Source organism: Neoarius graeffei, chromosome 12 (assembly GCF_027579695.1).
Source record: "Neoarius graeffei isolate fNeoGra1 chromosome 12, fNeoGra1.pri, whole genome shotgun sequence".
Lineage (NCBI taxonomy): Eukaryota > Metazoa > Chordata > Actinopteri > Siluriformes > Ariidae > Neoarius > Neoarius graeffei.
Window position 1 is genome coordinate 65245200 of NC_083580.1, and position 23946 is coordinate 65269145.

Sequence of the window (23946 nt, forward strand, 5' to 3'; positions counted from 1 at the left end):
AGAAGAAGCGATTTTTGTTGAACTACCCATTAAGGCTTAATTAGTCCATAACTTCATTAATAATTATAATTAAGCAAATCTGGGTGGAGGTTATATGCACCCTAGGTACCCCTACCTTCATGCCAGAAAGAATCAAAATCGGTGAAGAATTGAGGGAGAAGAAGTGATTTGTGTGGAAACTGCTGGTTAGGGCTTAATTACTTCATATCTTCATTATTAATTGCAATTATGCTAATTTGGGTCGAATCTATATGCACCCCAGGCAGACCTACCTTCCTGCAAAAAGAAAAAAAATCAGTGAAGAATTGAGAGCGAAGAAGCGATTTTCTTGAAATGTGGACCACGCTGGACGGACAACGGACAACACATGATGGTTCATTGCCTGTCAGACGGATGAGCTAATAATAACTATAACCAGAGGCTCTGTCATTTTCTTTTAGTTGCTGTGGTCAAAATCACAACCCAACATTATCAAAGCTGTACTTACTATTGCGTTCTCAGGTATGAGTCTGATAAGTCTTTGACAAATCAGGACCTATACACTACTGTTCAAAAGTTTGGGGTCACCCAGACAATTTTGTGTTTTCCATGAAAAGTCACACTTTTATTTCCCACCATAAGTTGTAAAATGAATAGAAAATATAGTCAAGACATTTTTCTGGCCATTTTGAGCATTTAATCGACCCCACAAATGTGATGCTCCAGAAACTCAATCTGCTCAAAGGAAGGTCAGTTTTATAGCTTCTCTAAAGAGCTCAACTGTTTTCAGCTGTGCTAACATGATTGTACAAGGGTTTTCTAATCATCCATTAGCCTTCTGAGGCAATGAGCAAACACATTGTACCATTAGAACACTGGAGTGAGAGTTGCTGGAAATGGGCCTCTATACACCTATGGAGATATTGCACCAAAAACCAGACATTTGCAGCTAGAATAGTCATTTAGCACATTAGCAATGTATAGAGTGGATTTCTGATTAGTTTAAAGTGATCTTCATTGAAAAGAACAGTGCTTTTCTTTCAAAAATAAGGACATTTCAAAGTGACCCCAGACTTTTGAACGGTAGTGCAGGTATGTTCTGTCAGTGGAAAGGTGAGTAATTAAAAGCTCTACGGCAGAAATAAACTGTGAAAATATTATTACACACTTAGGTTTATTACACATTTATGAACTTCTGAATAGTTTGATTAGGTTCATAAAATAAATTAAAGGGGTCCAGTAGTATAATAAGTATCCACAATCCCGAAACTGACCAAACCATAAGGACAAACCTTTGACTTTGGGGCAATCCAGTAAATGAGGCAGAGGAAAGGCATGGTGAAAAAGATCCCCAGACACACCAGGAGTTTCCAAGCAGTCCTGCTGCCTTTCCAACCAGACAAGTTTCCAGACCAGATGGATGAAAGAACCTGCTGGCAGATTGGATGGGCTACGAACTGTACCAATAAAAGATATACAACATATAAAACCTATACATGCAGAAGTATACAATGTATTCACACTACGAGCAATTAGAAATGGGTCAAGATGTGAGAAGAAACTAGCCTCTTTCTGGTTGTAGTTCACAGCAAGTCGTAATCGGCCCAGGTTTGGTATGCCCTCTTCAAATGAGTGTTTATTCAGCTCTTCTTGACTGCTGGCATCTTCAAGCCCAAAACTGTTGAGAATGGTGGTGACCTCACTCTGATTCCGGCACATTGCCAGCAATTCCACGGCAAAATCCTGACACAGCTCCTCAAGTGCAAGGTACTGTGGCTGAAACAGGATTTCGTCTCATTTACTCGGAAGCCAATTAGCACGGTACAGAATAGTTCGCATGTGCAATATATTTATTTAAAAACAACACGAGTCTAAATACGAGTCAGTGTTCGGCTTTATAAATTTATATCTGAAGTAAAGTTCTTTGAATTCTATCTGAGATTCAAGGAATGCTCAAGTGTTTTTCAAGCATGATCTCCATTTACCACATCTGTAGGATATGTGTGATTACCATGGGCAAAGAAATTCAACACTGTTCCCTGTAAAGAGTAAAGGACAGAAAACATGCTGACTAAAAATCATTTATTCTAGCCACATTCACTGGATATGAGCAATCGCATGCTCTGATTGGCTGCTCTACTACTAGGCTATCAGCTCATATACCGTGAGTAGAGAAAAACAAAATGGTGGCGCGTGTTGCTGAACCAACCGAGGACGAAATAAAAACTCCACTCGAAAACAACCCCCCCCCCCCCATGAAAGTACTTGGTAAGAACGTATCTTGTTTTATTTTTCAATAATTATCATGATAGCAGTTCACAAATTGCTCCTGTCATTTTGCTGGTTTGTTCACATTCTTCATCTTTAAGCATGAAAATTTGTTGAATTTTTTTTAGACTGGTTCAAAAGCTCATAGAAGTTTGAAAATTACAGAACTGAAATGTCCAAGGAAGAATTAAATAAATGTCTAAAGCCATTCTATACCTCGGCACGACAGCAAGACGGCACTTTCTACAAAAAACCAACACTAAACTCAATTCGTGCAGGTTTTTAAAAAGTCCACCTAAGCATAAATGATTTTGCTGGACGCTTTGTATAAAGTTTTTGTTTATCAAATTTGCAAAAAATTAAAATAAAAAATGCTCCGTTTCTCAAAATTCAGTGAATGTGGATAGAATAAAACAGTTACTCCATTCAATCTCGTCGCACGTGGCTTAGAGCCGACTCGGCGCATATCAGCTCGTGTACGACTCGATTTCGTGGAATAACTGTTAAAGGTATATTGGGAATATAAGGGCAGCTGCCCAAGGAAATTGACTTTGCTCAGCTCAGGAAATCACACATATGCTTCAAATGCTTATGATTTTTAACAAACAGACCATCTGTGCCTAACCTTAAACTCCGGTTCCCTCTTAGAGAGTTTGCGAAGATCCCGACTTAGATAAAAAGCACTCAACATGGCATCCTCAGCAGTGATGGACAAGTATGCCCGGCTGGCAAGGCCACGGTAGGTGTTAATGCGTGACAGTGAGAACTTGAGCAAGTCATACTGGCGTCCGTTCCGGCACTCAAGACAAGCACAGGAGACCTTGTGGGGCCATGGGATGACATGGCCTTTCTGTGTGAGCATGATCACAATGTCATATAGATCCTTCTGGCAGGCCAGTGTCAAGGGTGTCACCCCAGGGGCAAACTGAGAGTCATCAATGGAATGGTCAAAAATGGCCTGGTTGAAAGAGTGCACATCCATCTTGTTGCCCTTCTCTTGATCGAGCCGGTCGAGAAGGCGCTTCACAATACGTGGCTGGTTAGTGTCAACAGCCACCAAAAGAGCCTCGTGGATCTGCCGGAAATCAAACTTGACTCCATGGAGCAGAGTAACCATGCAGTCCTCGTTGCCCAGGCGGATGGACAGGTTCAGTGCTTCTCTCCACTGCCTGTCTTCTGAGTCTTCCAGCTGGCGGATGATGCCGTCGCCAGTCTTCAGCAGGTTACCGATTACAGACACGTTCCCCTCTTGAATGGCGCTGATGAGCTCCGGGGGAAAGCGCAACTTTTTGTTCACAATCTCGCGCCATTGCTCTGACTGGGAGGTAGAAATTGACAATGCAAATGCAATATTGTATCATAAATAACATGAATGTTTGATTTATTTTTTATAGCTTTTGTTCCTTTTCTCATTTAAATGCACAACTGCCATCAAATGAGAACTACTAAAATCAGTCAAAAATCACTTTATCTTTAATGTGAATGAAATTATTCTAAACAATATTTCTGCCTTAACCTGAAATTTTATACTTTGTAGTTTGTGCACCGACAGAGAAATAGCCGAAGAGCGGACTGATCTCAAATGTATGTATATGAATTATTTTTTGGCAATGTGGATACAAAACCCACACATTGTGTTTGAACCATTTATAAAATATATACTCTATAAAACCTCCAGTGGATGATGATTAAAATCAATTTAGACAATATTCAATGTTTTCCTATTTCTGAATCAAATCTATACAACAGTTTATATATTTGTGTAACGCTGTTTTGTCCATTGTTAAATGCACTAAAAAAGAGAACTGAATTGAATTAAACAGTACCCTGAAACAAAACAGGCCCTACTTTTACGCCGTGTGCTACTTTGACTTTTGTAACCTAACATTCTGTTCATTACCAACCAAACATACATGAGGTATGAATGCAATGTAGGATCACAAATGATGTCTTACCGTGAGGTGCTCCATTGTGTCACAAACTGGAAAAAATTAAATAATAAACAATATTCCTATAAATCTGGTTAGTGAAAAAAATATCAGTAATTCCACATGTCCAACATCACCATCTCTTGAGCCTTCAAAATCACAGGATGAAATATTGTCAAAATCTCTGTAACCGGACTGCGATGTGTGTTTAGCTCACTCCAACAGTTTACACGCAACTGATGAGTCAACAGCAGGTGAACAGACCTGAATGGGTTAATTCACCTTCAATTACTTCCCAAACCAAACACCTTGCAATCCCCAAGGGTCCCAGCCAATTCAAAACACAACACTGACAATATGTTTCACATCTCATTATGGCCCATTGTTCAGTCCAGCTCTTTTACCATAAATATTTCCACCTAAAGAGAATAACTGAATGATGTGCATCAAACATCACAATCCAAAGTAGTTCCTTTTGGTGTGTATGTTTTATACACATATATATATATATATATATATATATATATATATATATATATATATATATATATATATATATATATATTAGTGCTGTCAAGCGATTAAAATATTTAATCGCGATTAATGTCGCGACTGTCATAGTTCACTCGCGATTAATCGCAATTTAATCGCACATTTTTGTCACATGAAAAACCATGTAATTCTCTTATCAGCATAAAAAAATGAATGGGCTTGCTCACCGTTCGAACTACGGGGGTACTCAGGGGATCCGAGATCCCATGAAACAGACATGAGATCCCTTGAAAACATGATTTGGGAAATGTTGGGGGGTCTCTAAAATATTGGCAAAATGATGTTTATTGACATAGCAATCGTGTGTAACGGGAAGCATTTGCATATCCGAAGTGAGCGCGCGATGGAGATCCGCGCTCTGAGACAAGCGCAAGCACCCCCCCAAGGGAAAAAAAGGGACCCCCCGAAAATATCGGCATAGTTCGAACACTGGTTGTACCAATGTTTTTTTTTTATTGCAGAACATAACACGTCTTGTCACGGCCACTGCAAAGTGGGGCTGGAGCCGCCGATGGGAAAATGAAACCTAAGCCGAGCACCGTGGCTCTTCGGGGGAGGGCAGAGGACTCTGGCTGTGCGGGCGTGGCATTACAGTCTAGCTGCTATCATTTTTCTAAGCAAAGTCTCTGTTCCAAGTTCCTGGCAGTTTCAAAAGCTTATGAAAAACCTACATCATGTCACAGAGCGTTAATCTCGCGATAAAAAAATGATCGCCGTTAAAATTGAGTCAAGTTAACGCGTTAATAACGCAACATTTTTGACAGCACTAATATATATATATCTCATTCTCATCTCATTATCTCTAGCCGCTTTATCCTTCTACAGGGTCGCAGGCAAGCTGGAGCCTATCCCAGCTGACTATGGGCGAAAGGCGGGGTACACCCTGGACAAGTCGCCAGGTCATCACAGGGCTGACACATAGACACAGACAACCATTCACACTCACATTCACACCTACGGTCAATTTAGAGTCACCAGTTAACCTAACCTGCATGTCTTTGGACTGTGGGGGAAACTGGAGCACCCGGAGGAAACCCACGCGGACACGGGGAGAACATGCAAACTCCACACAGAAAGGCCCTCGCCGGCCCCGGGGCTCGAACCCAGGACCTTCTTGCTGTGAGGCGACAGCGCTAACCACTACACCACCGTGCCGCCCCATATATATATATATATATATACACACACACCAGTGGTGCTTGAAAGTTTGTGAACCCTTTAGAATTTTCTATATTTCTGCCTAAATATGACCTAAAACAACATCAGATTTTCACACAAGTCCTAAAAGTAGATAAAGAGAACCCAGTTAAACAAATGAGACAAAATATTATACTTGGTCATTTATTTATTGAGGAAAATGATCCAATATTACATATCTGTGAGTGGCAAAAGTATGTGAACCTTAAGGATTAACAGTTAATTTGAAGGTGAAATTAGAGTCAGGTGTTTCCAATCAATGGGATGACAATCAGGTGTGAGTGGGCACCCTGTTTTATTTAAAGAACAGGGATCTATCAAAGTCTGATCTTCACAACACATGTTTGTGGAAGTGTATCATGGCACAAAGAAAGGAGATTTCTGAGGACCTCAGAAAAAGCGTTGTTGATGCTCATCAGGCTGGAAAAGGTTACAAAACCATCTCTAAAGAGTTTGGACTCCACCAATCCACAGTCAGACAGATTGTGTACAAATAGAGGAAATTCAAGACCAATATTACCCTCCCCAGGAGTGGTTGACCAACAAAGATCACTCCAAGAGCAAGGCGTGTAATAGTTGGCGAGGTCACAAAGGACCCCAGGGTAACTTCTAAGCAACTGAAGGCCTCTCTCACATTGGCTAATGTTAATGTTCATGAGTCCACCATCAGGAGAACACTGAACAACAATGGTGTGCATGGCAGGGTTGCAAGGAGAAAGCCACTGCTCTCCAAAAAGAACATTGCTGCTCGTCTGCAGTTTGCTAAAGATCACGTGGACAAGCCAGAAGGCTATTGAAAAATATTTTGTGGAAGGATGAGCCCAAAATAGAACTTTTTGGTTTAAATGAGAAGCGTTATGTTTGGAGAAAGGAAAACACTGCATTCCAGCATAAGAACCTTATCCCTTCTGTGAAACATGGTGGTAGTATCATGGTTTGGGCCTGTTTTGCTGCATCTGGGCCAGGATGGCTTGCCATCATTGATGGAACAATGAATACTGAATTATACCAGCGAATTCTAAAGGAAAATGTCAGGACATCTGTCCATGAACTGAATCTCAAGAGAAGGTGGGTCATGCAGCAAGACAACGACCTTAAGCACACAAGTCATTCTACCAAAGAATGGTTAAAGAAGAATAAAGTTAATGTTTTGGAATGGCCAAGTCAAAGTCCTGACCTTAATCCAATCAAAATGTTGTTGAAGGACCTGAAGCGAGCAGTTCATGTGAGGAAACCCACCAACATCCCAGAGTTGAAGCTGTTCTGTACGGAGGAATGGGCTAAAATTCCTCCAAGCCGGTGTGCAGGACTGATCAACAGTTACCGGAAATGTTTAGTTGCAGTTATTGCTGCACAAGGGGATCACACCAGATACTGAAAGCAAAGGTTCACATACTTTTGCCACTCACAGATATGTAATTCTGGATCATTTTCCTCAATAAATAAATGACCAAATTTAATATTTTTGTCTCATTTGTTTAACTGGGTTCTCTTCATCTACTTTTAGGACTTGTGTGAAAATCTGATAATGTTTTAGGTCATACAGTATTTATGCAGAAATATAGAAAATGTTACCACTGTATATATATATATATATTAGGGTGCATCAGTTGCCCTCACTTTCATAAAATCTGATGTATTTTTGTTTGGGTGTTCCTTTTCACCAATCAAGACATCCTGTAAAATTTTTTGACCATATTCAAAAGTCTAATGGTGGCACCATGAGGTTCATTTTTTGCCAAAAAACGCTTATTTTATGTTTTCGCGCAAGGTTTGAATCACAATGTTGGACTCCATTTATTGATTTCTTGTGACCCAGAGATCATGTTAAGAACCTTTGCAAGGGATTGAGAAGCAGTAATGTGATTCATAATACATTTGTATTGTTTAAAAGTAGTTGAACAATGATTCAATGAACAGCTAAAACTCAAACGGTGCTTAATATATTTAGAATATGTACTAAAAATGTGTATCTAAGATATTTGGTATACTCTATAAGGTGCCATAATGTTTCATGAAAAGTGATCGAAATTTTGTCATAAAAGTCATAAAATAGCAGCTTTTTCCAAAACTTTGAGCTCCTGGTGCCACCATTAAACTTTTGAATTTTGTCAAAATATTTCACCCAGTGTGTTTTCTTACCAAAAGGAACATAAGAACAAAAATGCATCATGATCGGAGGAACTTTTCATTTTTAGGGGGCAACTGATGCACCCTATTTTATATATATATATATATATATATATATATATATATATATATATATATATAATGAGAGAGAGAGCGAGAATATTACACAGTGGCATGAAGATATGAAGTTTATCTTCGAGTGGTGAATGTATATATCCTCCTGGGAACCAAGAAAAAAATGTGTCTCTCGATTTCTCTTTTGTTGTGATTTCCTTACTAGGAATTTCCCAGCAACCCTCCTAGTCACATGGTATATCATTGGAAAGCCCAGGATGCACTCTTTACCAGACACCAGGATTCAAGTGAATAGCTTGAAAGAGTAAGAGGGTGTGCACGTAAAACAAATGTCAACTACAGAGGACACAAGTCTCTGGGTTGGTTCTCAGGAGGTTACATGAAATATTTTTCAATACTTCAGTATGAGAAGATAAACATCATGTAATATTCTTTTTATTATATCTACACAGCCACAAAAAATATGCAAGTTAACCAAAAGAATTTACATTTTGAACCAGTTAACCATTTTGACAACATGCATCTAGTCAGCGGGAAAACACTGCGAGTGATGTCGTCCGAGTGAAATATCAGGAATTATTATATATACAGGACACTTTTTCAATGGAATAAAAATGTCTGTTCTATTCCCTTCTAGCAGGTTTCATTCATTTGGTTTGATAGCATGCAATATTGTGAGCATATTGCTTATCCTACACGTATTACGTCAATCTACCCAGTGGCGAACGAGTGTTGAATATGGTTTACGATACTGCATGGTTGTCAAGACAACATGATGTCACACATCGGAGATGTAAAACTTCCACGCTAGCGAGCGACAATTTGTAAACAAACATGGCCGCTAGGTTTGCTTCGTTAAAGATGGAAGATTTTGAGAGAATTTTGAAAGAAAGACACGTTGAACACCCGAAAGGAATGTATTATAATAATAATAATGGCTTTTTTTTGTGGTATATCAAATATATTCCATTCAGCTAGCATGATATTGAACTCGTTTTCAGCTCAGTCAATATCATGCTAGCTGAATGGAATATATCTGATACACCACTCAAAGCCAGCCAATATTATTTAACTCTGTCACTCAGATCCGTGATGTATTTTGTATGAAAAATGTGAGTTTTTCAACACGAGAAGATAAACTTCACATCTTCAAGCCAACGTGTGATTTTCTTTTTATTATATAGACACAATCACAAACAAAAAGTACCCAAGTTTATCAAAACAATTCATTGATTTCCTCACAAGTGAAGATATTGAAAAATATGTCACGGCTGTCATTCTCGATATCCCGGATGTAGTTCGTATGAAAAATACAAGTGTTGTTTTTTTGTGTAATTTTTTCGCAGTGAATGACAACATAAAAAAGGTGAACAGAACATTACAGAACATTTACAACCTCATATTTTGCATTACATTTTTTAAAAATAATACAAAACGTATCTGTGTCATGCTGGAAAATACAACATTTGCGCCACATTCATGTGGAAATTCTGTTTGTCTCAGATTTAGTCCAATATTTCAGTGTCATCCGCCCCCGATATTAGATATCATTGGAAAACGTGGTCACTGACATTCCTTGTCCTCTAGCTATAGCTTGAGAAGCCACATACAAATGACTTCACTCCTCATTATTTCATTAGATATAATGAACAACGTTGTCCTTCCCCAGACGTTAGGCTTACTGTAATCATTTATTTTACATTTATTCATTTGGCTGACGCATTTACGCAGTCAGGACTACACTTAGTCCACCCACACAGTGTCACCACAAGTACTGGCATGCTGTTGGATGCAGTCTATAGGGAACCTGAAGGAGCACAGAGGACATGGGACCATGAGCTCATCTGTGCTTAGACCAGAAGGTGGATGAAAGGAAAAAGATGACCCAGGTTCTCTGTCCATGACACTCGAGAACTCAACTGAACCAAAATCCAGACAGGAAGAGGCATGAAGGGGCAATAAGTCCGGGCTAAAAGACACTGCATGGAATAGAAAAAAGAAGAAAATAAATGTTAATGACCATGGGGAAAAAAATTCTTCTAAAATGAAGACACACACACAATGGTTGTAAGAAGGATTGTCATGGGAGAACGAATGAGGGGACTGAAAATAAGATGAAACTATATTGCCAAAAGTATGCGGACACGTAACCATGACCCCTGTTTGTGGGCCAATCTCAAACTTTTGCCACAAAGTTTGAGACACATGATTATCTTGAAGGTATTTAAGTATGCTGTACATTTCCAACTGGAGCGGAAGTACTCGAGTGGCCTGCACAGAACCCTGACCTCAACCCCACTGAACACCTTTGAGATGAATTGAAACGTGGACTGCGTTCAAGAACTCATCTCTCATCTCATCTCATTATCTCTAGCCGCTTTATCCTGTTCCACAGGGTCGCAGGCAAGCTGGAGCCTATCCCAGCTGACTACGGGCGAAAGGCGGGGTACACCCTGGACAAGTCGCCAGGTCATCACAGGGCTGACAGACACAGACAACCATTCACACTCACACCTACGGTCAATTTAGAGTCACCAGTTAACCTAACCTGCATGTCTTTGGACTGTGGAGAAACCGGAGCACCCGGAGGAAACCCACACGGACACGGGGAGAACATGCAAACTCCACACAGAAAGGCCCTCGCCGGCCACGGGGCTCGAACCCGGCCCTTCTTGCTGTGAGGCGACAGCGCTAACCACTACACCACCATGCCGCCCCGCGTTCAAGATCTCCTCACCCAAAATCATTGCCTGACCTCACGAATGCTCTGATGGCTGAATGAACACAAAACCCCACAGCCGTGCTCCACAATCGAACGGAAAGCCGTCTCAGAAGACTAGAGGCTGAGTAGCGGCAATTATCACACTGGGGGGAGAGATTCCATTTTAATGTTATTCCTGTGATACCAGGCATCACTTAAGCCTAGGTCATAACCGGACGTACGATTTTTTGGCCGTGCGATTTTTGGCATTTCCCAAATTGCTGTGTTTTTTTTGTTCGTGGAGAAAGACGCACGTTGGCCGTAAGTTTGTCTTGTAACCTGAAAAAAACGTAAGCCCCCGTAGAGTTTGTTTGACATGACAAAGAACCTCTGCGGCCGGTCTGCGGCCAGTCTACGGCTCGAAAATCAGCACGTCACACGCGTGCCCTCCGTGCGTTTCACGCGTGCCCTCCGTGCGTTTCTTGCACGTAGACCGGCCGTAGGAGCACGTACGGCCGGTTGTGACCGAGGCATTAAAGGAAAAAACCTGAATGGCTCCCAAGTGGCACAACATGAAAGCATTTGCTCTGTTGTTTGAAGATTGCATTCGCCCTATTGGTCAGAAAATTCTGTCCAAGATTATTTCATAATAAATTTCCAGTTTATTTTTTTTAAATTTACATTTCTTTTATTAACATGGTGGTCTATTTTCATTTTGGTTTACCCACACTGCCATTCAAGTACTCAATTATTTTCCCTTTATTGTAGGAACATAACCGATAAACTCTTTAATTAAATATGTATACATAAAGTGATATTACACATTAATAGTTCATTTCCAACAGGTACAGCACCCTCCACAATTATTGGCACCCCTCGTTGTGTTCTTAGGCTTCTAATAAATTCATTTAAAAAAAAATAATATAGGACAACAATGCAAAAAAAAAAAAGAGAAAAATCCAACCTTTAATTCAAGTGCATTTATTCAGTGGGAAAAAAATCCCACATTAAGAAATCATTCTTTTACATGAAATCATGTGTGCCACAGTTATTGGCACCCCTGATGTTAATACTTTGTACAACCCCCTTTTGCCAACAAGACAGCACTTAATCTTCTATTAACATTTCAGAAGACAGGAGAATACAGAGAGAGGGACATTCGACCATTCCTCTTTGCACAATCTCTCTAAATCGTCCAGAGTCCTGGGTCCTCTCCTATGCACTCTCCTCTTCAGTTCACCCCACAGGATTTCAATTGGGTTGAGGTCTGGGGACTGAGATGGCCATGGGAGGAGCTTGATTTTGTGTCTGGTGAACCATTTTTGTGTAGATTTGGCCACATGTTTAGGGTCATTATCTTGCTGAAAGACCCAGTGACGACCCATCTTCAGCTTTCGGGCAGAGGCCACCAGATTTTGATTTAAAATGCCCTGGTATTTCAAAGAGTTCATGATGCCATGCACCCTAACAAGGTTCCCGGGGCCTTTGGAAGAGAAACAGGCCCACAGCATCACCGATCCTCCCCCATACTTCACAGTGGGCATGAGGTGCTTTTCTGCATACTCATCTTTTGTGTTACGCCAGACCCACTTAGAGTGTTTGTTGCCAAAAAGCTCTATCTTAGTCTCATCTGACCAAAGCACACGGTCCCAGTTGAAGTCCCAGTACTGCTTAGCGAACTCCAGACGTTTACATTTATGCTTGTAAGTGCGAAAAGGCTTTTTCCGTGCATGCCTCCCAAACAGCTTGTTGGCATGTAGATAGCGCCTGATGGTTGTTATGGAGACTTTGTGACCCCAAGATGCTACTCTTTGATGCAATTCTCTAACAGTGAGCTTTGGAGAACTTTTAACTTCTCTTACCATCCTCCTCACTGTGCGTGGTGGCAACATAAACTTGCATCCTCGTCCAGGCTTGTTTGCTACTGTTCCAGTTGTTTTAAACTTCTTGATGATTCCTCTGACTGTAGATATGGGCAGGTGTAGGCGAGCGGCTATTTTCTTGTAGCCATTGCCTGACTTATGAAGGTCGACACACATCTGCCTTACTTGAATGGTGTGTTCTCTTGTCTTTCTCATGTTGAAGAGTGGATAAGAGAAATAGGCGTCTGTATCACATCATATTTACACCCCAGGGAAACAGGCTGTGATGAATTACTAATTAAAGGTTCCTAGATACTCTGATCAACTTTATAAACTACAGTAGAAACTAGACTGCATTTCCGCAGAGAAAATGCAAAGTGTGCTTGCTGAGCTGTAGCAGAACAGCTATCATGCTATCATGCTAAAAGCTAGCATGCCAACATGCTAATGCTAACAGCTAGCATACGAACATGCTAACAGCTAGCATACGAACATGCTAACAGCTAGCATACGAACATGCTAACAGCTAGCATACTAGAGTGGAGGAGCTCCTTATGACATCATCACTCCAAAGTTCTACCCATTCATTTCAATGGCACGGAATTTTGCCGAAAAACGGGAATACCGAACGAATGACAAGGGGTAGTGCAACCATTTTAACAAGCACGCCATTCCAGATCAGGCCCTACGTTTCAGCGTTGGAACGGTGTCTCTATCTCGAAAGCCCTAGGAGGAGTAGTGGATCCAAAAAACGGGTGAAACGGAATAATAAAAATAAAACTTAAGAAGAATAGTAGTGTGCTTTTGCAAGCACACTAATGACAGAAATGCTTCAATTACATTTATTTTCTAGGAATTGTTATGGGTGCCAATAATTGTGGAACAGGTGATTTTATGAAAAAATAATTATTTCTTAGTTGGGGATTTTTTATTATTATTATTTTTTAATTCACTTGAGTTAAGGGTTACATTTTTCTACAATTTTCAGTGTGAGATTATGCTTCTGCAATAAAAATTGAATTTATTTTAAGGCTTTTAACACATCTTAACCAGGGGTGCCAATAATTGTGGAGGGCGCTGTATTTACCGAACTCTCTGTTTTGTTTTCCTATGGTTGAACTGTTTTCTTTTGGGTATATCTGAACATATCAGGTGTACAGTGAACGTACGGCATCTACAGGCACGTGTCATTATGTTGCACCCTGTGCATGCTTGTTTTCTTTGCTTGAATAAGCTGCGCGATGTTTACCTGTGGTTTAAGCAATATGAACAAATGGTGTGGTGCCACTTCTAACGTTCCCTCTGTCTGTAGCAATTAACTATAAAAATCACATGACAGGCCAACACACACACACACACGCACCTCCACATATTGGGCATACGGTCTCAGGTGGTTCAGGATAATGTGATGTTGCTCCTGGTATATGAGATTTAACAGGGCTGTGTCTGAGTGCATCATTTTTCTTCTTGGTGGCAGTAACGTCTGATGTACCACCTCTGGACCTTTTTGGGGTAGAGGACACACTTTCCTGCTCTTGTCTGAAAAACAGAAAACATTTTTGATATTCTTTACCAAAAGAGTACATGTAAATGTAATGGAACCTTCTAAGTCACATGATTTCCGTGAATTTGGCCTGGCGACTAGTTCGCTAGGTGAACACTTATCATGAGTAAATGTTGCAAGGTAACTACAACCCCGATTCCAAAAAAGTTGGGACAAAGTACAAATTGTAAATAAAAACAGAATGCAATGATGTGGAAGTTTCAAAATTCCATATTTTATTCAGAATAGAACATAGAGGACACATCAAATGTTTAAACTGAGAAAATGTATCATTTAAAGAGAAAAATTAGGTGATTTTTAATTTCATGACAACAACACATCTCAAAAAAGTTGGGACAAGGCCATGTTTACCACTGTGAGACATCCCCTTTTCTCTTTACAACAGTCTGTAAACGTCTGGGGACTGAGGAGACAAGTTGCTCAAGTTTAGGGATAGGAATGTTAACCCATTCTTGTCTAATGTAGGATTCTAGTTGCTCAACTGTCTTAGGTCTTTTTTGTCGTATCTTCCGTTTTATGATGCGCCAAATGTTTTCTATGGGTGAAAGATCTGGACTGCAGGCTGGCCAGTTCAGTACCCGGACCCTTCTTCTACGCAGCCATGATGCTGTAATTGATGCAGTATGTGGTTTGGCATTGTCATGTTGGAAAATGCAAGGTCTTCCCTGAAAGAGACGTCGTCTGGATGGGAGCATATGTTGCTCTAGAACCTGGATATACCTTTCAGCATTGATGGTGTCTTTCCAGATGTGTAAGCTGCCCATGCCACACGCACTAATGCAACCCCATACCATCAGAGATGCAGGCTTCTGAACTGAGCGCTGATAACAACTTGGGTCGTCCTTCTCCTCTTTAGTCCGAATGACACGGCGTCCCTGATTTCCATAAAGAACTTCAAATTTTGATTCGTCTGACCACAGAACAGTTTTCCACTTTGCCACAGTCCATTTTAAATGAGCCTTGGCCCAGAGAAGATGTCTGCGCTTCTGGATCATGTTTAGATACGGCTTCTTCTTTGAACTATAGAGTTTTAGCTGGCAACGGCGGATGGCACGGTGAATTGTGTTCACAGATAATGTTCTCTGGAAATATTCCTGAGCCCATTTTGTGATTTCCAATACAGAAGCATGCCTGTATGTGATGCAGTGCCGTCTAAGGGCCTGAAGATCACGGGCACCCAGTATGGTTTTCCGGCCTTGACCCTTACGCACAGTGATTCTTCCAGATTCTCTGAATCTTTTGATGATATTATGCACTGTAGATGATGATATGTTCAAACTCTTTGCAATTTTACACTGTCGAACTCCTTTCTGATATTGCTCCACTATTTGTCGGTGCAGAATTAGGGGGATTGGTGATCCTCTTCCCATCTTTACTTCTGAGAGCCGCTGCCACTCCAAGATGCTCTTTTTATACCCAGTCATGTTAATGACCTATTGCCAATTGACCTAATGAGTTGCAATTTGGTCCTCCAGCTGTTCCTTTTTTGTACCTTTAACTTTTCCAGCCTCTTATTGCCCCTGTCCCAACTTTTTTGAGATGTGTTGCTGTCATGAAATTTCAAATGAGCCAATATTTGGCATGAAATTTCAAAATGTCTCACTTTCGACATTTGATATGTTGTCTATGTTCTATTGTGAATACAATATCAGTTTTTGAGATTTGTAAATTATTGCATTCCGTTTTTATTTACAATTTGTACTTTGTCCCAACTTTTTTGGAATCGGGGTTGTAAGTTAAACAGATGTTATATTAAACTTTGTCTTTTCAACATTTTGGAAATTGTTTGTGTTCACTGAGATATTGTTTAAAATGTTACTTTTCAAAGGGGGTGTACTCGTTTACGCTGAGCACTGTATATAGAGGATATTACACAGCTGCACGAAGATATCAAGTTTATCTTCGAGTGGTGAACATATTTACAAGTGAGCGGCACAAACGACAATGACATCATCTGGCAGTGACGTCACTGGAGTGAAATATCAGGAAATCTGTCACTCAGATCCACGATGCATTTCGGATGAAAAATGTGAGCTTTTCAACACGAGAAGATAAATTTCATATCTTCAAGCCAACGTGTGATTTTAGTTTTATTACATAGACACATTCACAAACAAAAAGTACCTAAATTTATCAAAACAATTCATCAATTTACTCACAAGTGACATGTAGAGATTTATGTCACCGTTTTGGTTCTCCATATCCCCGATGGAGCTCGTATGAAAAATATGAATGGCGTATTTCACAGTAAATCACTCGTGTCCATATACTCATCTCATTATCTATAGCCACTTTATCCTGTTCTACAGGGTCGCAGGCAAGCTGGAGCCTATCCCAGCTGACTACGGGTGAAAGGCAGGGTACACCCTGGACAAGTCGCCAGGTCATCACAGGGCTGACACATAGACACAGACAACCATTCACACTCACATTCACACCTACGGTCAATTTAGAGTCACCAGTTAACCTAACCTGCATGTCTTTGGACTGTGGGGGAAACCGGAGCACCCGGAGGAAACCCACGCGGACACGGGGAGAACATGCAAACTCCGCACAGAAAGGCCCTCGCCGGCCACGGGGCTCGAACCCGGACCTTCTTACTGTGAGGCGACAGCGCTAACCACTACACCACTGTGCCGCCCTAGTCCATATACTATAAAACATTTATTCATGGTCATGAACAAAATGGATGAAAGAAAATGAGAGGAACAACCTGCATTTTTCTCATGTACAACTACAAACAATATAGCCAGAGACATAGATATCACCTCAACTGTAACTTTGGCACATATTACAGTGCTACAAGAACTGTTTGAGCATGTGCAATATACAGTACATACATTGTTTCTGACTTTCTCCTGCATGCCTGAGGAGTCCTGGCTGGACCTAAAAGAGAAGAACATTCACTTGAACATGCTACAAAACAACCGCACACTGTCTCAGACTCAAATGGCTCAGTTTCAAGTACAATCCCCCAAACTATCTGCTAATCACGAGTCTTACCATGCTGTGGGGTCTGAGTCCTCTCCTGTCTCTCACCACGGCTGATGAATGAATCGCAGGAGGTTTTGTTTAGAGAGCGCCTGACTGACTGTGCAGCTGTAACCATGCGCTCTGCCCTGCTCAGCTTCCCACGATCCTTTGTGGGTTCTCCTGGAGAGCTTTCTCTGAAAGAAAGAGAGAAAACTAGAGATAGAAATTAACCCCAGATCCATAAGCAGTCTGCTTAAATCAGATCAGGGATAAACGCATTTCGGCTTGGCTTTGCACACTTGGCTGCATCGTTGGATTGCATCCTGATAAAATTTTTTTACCCACATGAATTTACACTTGCAGCAAAATGCATGTCTGGTTCACTCAACTGAAACCTGCATGGAATATGCAAATCAGGTCATTTCATTCAACTACTACCTCTATTGTCCCTGTATTAAACATTTGTGGAGTGTATTTCTGCACGTATTTTAACTTAAAATATCACTATTCGAATTTACCATCAGTGTAAAACATCCACAAAAGGAGTTACAGTGGTGCTTGAAAGTTGGTGAACCCTTTAGAATTTTCTATATTTCTGCATAAATATGACCGAAAACATCATCAGATTTTCACACAAGTCCTAAAAGTAGATAAAGAGAACCCAGTTAAACAAATGAGATAAAAATATTATACTTGGTCATTTATTTATTGAGGAAAATGATCCAATATTACATATCTGTGAGTAGCAAAAGTATGTGAACCTTTGCTTTCAGTATCTGGTGTGACCCCCTTGTGCAGCAATAACTGCAAGTAAACATTTCTGGTAACTGTTGATCAGTCCTGCACACCGGCTTGGAGGAATTTTAGCCCATTCCTCCGTACAGAACAGCTTCAACTCTGGGACGTTGGTGGGTTTCCTCACATGAACTGCTCGCTTCAGGTCCTTCCACAACATTTCCATTGGATTAAGGTCAGGACTTTGACTTGGCCATTCCAAAACATTAACTTTATTCTTCTTTAACCATTCTTTGGTAGAACGACTTGTGTGCTTAGGGTCGTTGTCTTGCTGCATGACCCACCTTCTCTTCAGATTCAGTTCATGGACAGATGTCCTGACATTTTCCTTTAGAATTTGCTGGTATAATTCAGAATTCATTGTTCCATCAATGATGGCAAGCCGTCCTGGCCCAGATGCAGCAAAACAGGCCCAAACCATGACACTACCACCACCATGTTTACCCCCTAAAGTGAACTAAAAATTTCCAATTCATATTTATGCGAGTTGAAGCCAATTGTTTACATTAGTTCGTATTGTCTGTAAATTTAAACACACCAATGAATACCAAATTTCTCATGTAAATCAGGGGCGTAGGGTGTGTGTGTGTGTGTGTGTGTGTGTGTGTGTGTGTGTGTGTGTATCACACACTGACCGGCAGCCTGAGTACATTATGTAACAAAAAATAATTACCATTGCTAGTTTTAGGCAGCTTAGAAACCGGCTCTTCCATTATTGCTGTTTCTTCCACGTTTTCTTGATGTTGTGTTCTAGAAACGGCACACTAAAACTTAGCTTCAAAACCACAAAATGCAACTTTGATGGAAAAAAAATATAATAAATTGCTTACCTCTCTTCACGTCGAAAGGAGGAGGAAAGTTTTGCTTGTTTTGACATGGCGAATTATTAACACAAGAGAAAATACTTGTAATTCACAACTAAAAAGACTAGCTACACTGGCAGCTTGACCATGCTTTCTAGTGTGATTGTGTTGCGCCTGCGCAGAATGGTGTCAGTCCTGCGCACCTTAGCACGTGCACCTGAAGGCGCGCCTTGGGCGCGCACGCCTAACGAGCTCCAGCATGCGCGCCATTAACAAAGAACACCTGTCTTTAATCAATGAACTGTGTTTGGGCTATTTAAGGACTGTGCCCATGCAAGGATGATGCGAAGTATTACACCACGTCTAGGATCGCGAAAAATCCGAAAAATAAATTTCTCCATTCGGAAAACCGGAGATTTTCAAGAGTTTTGTCAAATATCCTGATTTCCGGGTATTTCCGGAAGACTTTCATCTCCGTTCCCAGATGGGATAAGGTTCTTATGCTGGAATGCAGTGTTTTCCTTTCTCCAAACATAACGCTTCTCATTTAAACCAAAAAGTTCTATTTTGGGCTCCTCCGTCCACAGAACATTTTTCCAATAGCCTTCTGGCTTGTCCACGTGATCTTTAGCAAACTGCAGACGAGCAGCAATGTTCTTTTTGGAGAGCAGTGGCTTTCTCCTTGCAACCCTGCCATGCACACCATTGCTGTTGAGTGTTCTCCTGATGGTGGTCTCATGAACATCAACATTAGCCAATGTGAGAGAGGCCTTCAGTTGCTTAGGAGTTACCCTGGGGTCCTTTGTGACCTCGCCGACTATTACACGCCTTGCTCTTGGAGTGATCTTTGTTGGTCGACCACTCCTGGGGAGGGTAACAATGGTCTTGAATTTCCTCCATTTGTACACAGTCTGTCTGACTGTGGATTGGTGGAGTCCAAACTCTTTAGAGATGGTTTTGTAACCTTTTCCAGCCTGATGAGCAGCAACAACGCTTTTTCTGAGGTCCTCAGAAATCTCCTTTGTTCGTGCCATGATACACTTCCACAAACATGTGTTGTGAAGATCAGACTTTGATAGATCCCTGTTCTTTAAATAAAACAGGGTGCCCACTCACACCCGATTGTCATCCCATTGATTGAAAACACCTGACTCTAATTTCACCTTCAAATTAACTGCTAATCCGAGAGGTTCACATACTTTCGCCACTCACAGATATGGAATATTGGATCATTTTCCTCAATAAATAAATGACCAAGTATAATATTTTTGTCTCATTTGTTTAACTGGGTTCTCTTTATCTACTTTTAGGACTTGTGTGAAAATCCGATGATGTTTTAGGTCATATTTATGCAGAAATATAGAAAATTCTAAAGGGTTCACAAACTTTCAAGCACCACTGTATGAAGATTATAAGACCTTTAATTTATGCTCACCCTGTCTTTTGACCAAAGAAGGTGTGTTGTACAGGAGGGCTGGAGATCCACTCTCTGATTGACCACATCTTATCTGGTGTACTCTGTTAAAAGCCAAGTAAAACATCTTAAGCACCTGCCCATGATTCTGAGCCTCCCTTTCTTACAAGTTTATGATTATTAGTAACAAAGAAGTCACTCTCAATGAAGGAGATGCAGTAGACGAATGAACAGCTTTGAGGTATTCAAAAAGTATCCTAAAAGTTTACGAAATGCTACACTTCAGTGTATTTACTTATAACTTTAAGAATTATTGTAGTATAACTTTAAGTGACTTTCCATGACTTCTTTAAGATAATGAAATTCTGTCGAAAAGAATGTTTAAGATGTCACTTAAAGTTACTAAATTTAACATTTAAATGCACTTAATGTCAGTACTGCTTTTAGGAACACCAACCAAGGGTCTTAAAGTTACTAGTATATTTAACGAATTTAAAAAGCTCAGTCAAGATACTTAAATCTATACTACTACAGGCTGTCTGTCTGTTCACCTATACAAATCGACACAGCTGGACACACATACTCCATACTTTGCACATGGATTGGTGACACCCCAGAGGGGCCCAAGACAACATTTTTGATTTTCCAAAACATGGGATTAGTGCTAATCCCACACACTATTAATTTCCCGTAGGCTACATGCTCACGCTAAAGCCATTATCTCATTGGGCTGTGACAGCCTGCGACTAGTTGGAGACAACAATTGCGATAAAATATGCGAATTAGTGACAAATTTCACTTGGAATCACACTGAATTGATATTCGCATATTTTACCGCAATTGTTGTGTCTCCAACCATACCTGCCAACCTTGAAAAAATTTTATGAGTACAATTTTACAATTTCATGAGTACCCCTGGGTGGCACGGTGGTGTAGTGGTTAGCGCTGTCGCCTCACAGCAAGAAGGTCCTGGGTTCGAGCCCCGGGGCCGGCGAGGGCCTTTCTGTGTGGAGTTTGCATGTTGTCCGCGTGGGTTTCCTCTGGGTGCTCCGGTTTCCCCCACAGTCCAAAGACATGCAGGTTAGGTTAACTGGTGACTCTAAATTGAGCGTAGGTGTGAATGTGAGTGTGAATGGTTGTCTGTGTCTATGTGTCAGCCCTGTGATGACCTGGCGACTTGTCCAGGGTGTACCCTGCTTTTCGCCCGTAGTCAGCTGGGATAGGCTCCAGCTTGCCTGCGACCCTGTAGAACAGGATAAAGCGGCTAGAGAGAATGAGATGAGTACCCCCCCCCTCGCATCAACCTCACCCCAACCCAGTGTGCATGCGCCCCCACAGACCACAGCCAGCAGACCAAAAACACACTTTCAATCCAGTTTTATTGATTGACCTTGGGAACATAGTCCAGTTTTGTAAAACATTCCTATTGATAGACTTTGGGAAACTGTTATTGATGGCTCTTGGGAACTTCCTTCCGTTTTGAAAAGCACAACAAACATTAAATACATGTGCAAATGAAATGAAAATAAACCAGAGCCACTCTTTCAAAATAAATAACACATTAAATTAATACAGTATGTAAAAAAGGCACTTTCAACACAAAACATGGTATGCACAAATTTCCCATGCAATAGGTTTAGACTTTTGCATTTTTTAACATGTTGGAAGTATATTGCATTATACAGTAAAAATATTGCATTATACAGTACACTGCAGTATTTTGTAGTATGCCTTTTTCATGTGCAAACTATTGCATTTGCATTCGAAATATTGCATTTACTGCAGTAATACTGTATAAAAAAGCATTTGATACTGCAGTACCACGCAGGTTTTTTCATAAGAGGGATGACTAGTTTTCAACTTCACATCATCTGCAAACATTCTAGGCTACCATTGACAGAAGTTACCGACTGCCCTTAAGATATACAACACGCTACGTTTTGTTGAGCACATCAATAAAGTGGTACTTATCACAGTGATTCAATGAGAGCGCGAGAGGAATTGTAATCAGGTTTCGTTGGTTACCGCATCGAATATGCAACCTCGAGTGACGGCTTTGAAGTTAAATGAAGAACTAGCCTGTACTGTTGGTGCTGTAAATGCACAAAATAACGGCTAGGAAGCTCTTGAGAACACGTGAAACACAACCGTTTCTGTTACAAATATAAAAACGACGTCTCTAACTGACGTTTCAATCCCCGACTCGCTCTAGCCACCTGGCTGCACTCAAGTCAGAGACGTGAAGGAGGAAGGGGAGGGGCTGAAGAGGGCAGAGCCACACGCTCTGGAAGAGGGGCGGGGGGATTGGGCAAAGCGTTCCATTCTGGCTTTGAGTTTTCTCACAGATCAGCGGTATCAACTTCAGCGAGAACTTGACTGAAATGCGAGTTCGGACGATACGCGTACTTTTTAATGTGAAAACGTACAGTCGTACAATGAGGTAAAAATTCGTAGCGGCTACGCAAGATGCGTACAGGATGGCAGGTATGTCCAACTAGTCGCAGGCTATCGCAGCCTGGCTTTCCCTCGGCAGGCAGGGAAGTAGAGGAAGCCTCACAGAAACTGACTTGAGAAGGGTTCGCGATGGCTTCGCGACACCAGCGACGCATTTGCGGCTATTTTGAGAGAAATTTTGTCGCACGAATTTTTTGAACATGTTCAAAATTTCAGCGACGAAGGAGCGACACTTTGCGACTCATGCGAGGAAATTGAGAAGCCCTGCGAATGTTTCAAGACACTTTTGAAACTCTCTCGCGAATGATGTTCGCAATTTGTCGCAGCCCAGTGAGATACTACCCTAACACACTGCGCACAGCGTTGGCGAGGAACCCCCTCCCCGACTCGCCTGAGAGTTTTGATTGTACGGGATCTCGCAATCAGCGCTCCTCACCGGAGACTTCTGCTAGGGCCCAGTCTATGTCACTGAGGAGACGCGAGGAGCGATTTACATCATTTTGACAGAACACAGTGAAAACATATATATCACATGTGTCCACTCAACTCTCCACTGTTCCATTCAGAGGAAATCAGGTTCATGGGCAATAACTACTAGTTTACTCCTAAATTTAAGGGCTGGTCTTCAAGGTAACCTAAATACTCTACTAAATCTAAGGTTCATAAGGTTTAGAGTAGATTAAATGTCATTAAATTCACATTTTCACCTCGTGCTGTGGCTTTTCTGACTGTCAGTCAATTATCTGCCCTATAATTAAGTTGTAGCATATTATTCCAACAAGAATGAATAAAATGTCTTGCCTGATTTTTGCTATTTGTGTTCTCCTTATTGGCAGATGGCTCTTCAGTGTGTTCGTCAGCAGAGCGGACACGAAAGAAAGACAGGCCAAACTGGTTGCGCTTGTTGAAGGGCTGACTACAGGTGACCCTCAGCCTGTCCCAGCTCTCTTCAGCAGCCTCGGGCAAGAAGTCCCCTGACCATGCATACACAAAGGAGCTCACTGTTATCCCTTTCCTCACCTTCACATACACAATTGTGAGCTAGAAATGAAAATCAGGGCTCGAAATTCGTATATTTTTTCACCAGCCAGCCAAGGCCGGATTAACTATATGGGCCTGCGGCACAGTGCCCAGGGGCACTAACCACTCACAGCCAGTGGGGGGGCACCACATGACAGAAACTTTAAAAATATTTTTTCGTGAATGTTTGTACACTTAAAATGGTTATACACTTGACATTGTTAAATAGTC

The 23946-nt window shown here is 41.1% G+C and overlaps 1 protein-coding gene across 1 annotated transcript in view; it reads right to left on the reverse strand.

Moving 5' to 3' along the window:
• LOC132894801 (short transient receptor potential channel 2-like) overlaps positions 1–23946 on the reverse strand; it is a 66655-nt gene that overhangs the window by 14550 nt on the left and 28159 nt on the right. The window contains exons 4-12 of the mRNA XM_060934913.1: positions 23497–23669; positions 20263–20345; positions 17260–17423; positions 17097–17142; positions 14056–14231; positions 9882–10108; positions 2873–3565; positions 1546–1755; positions 1272–1436 (exon numbers count right to left, since the gene is read on the reverse strand). Coding sequence (XP_060790896.1) covers positions 1272–1436; positions 1546–1755; positions 2873–3565; positions 9882–10108; positions 14056–14231; positions 17097–17142; positions 17260–17423; positions 20263–20345; positions 23497–23669 — 1937 coding nt within the window. The remainder of the gene's footprint in view (positions 1–1271; positions 1437–1545; positions 1756–2872; positions 3566–9881; positions 10109–14055; positions 14232–17096; positions 17143–17259; positions 17424–20262; positions 20346–23496; positions 23670–23946) is intronic.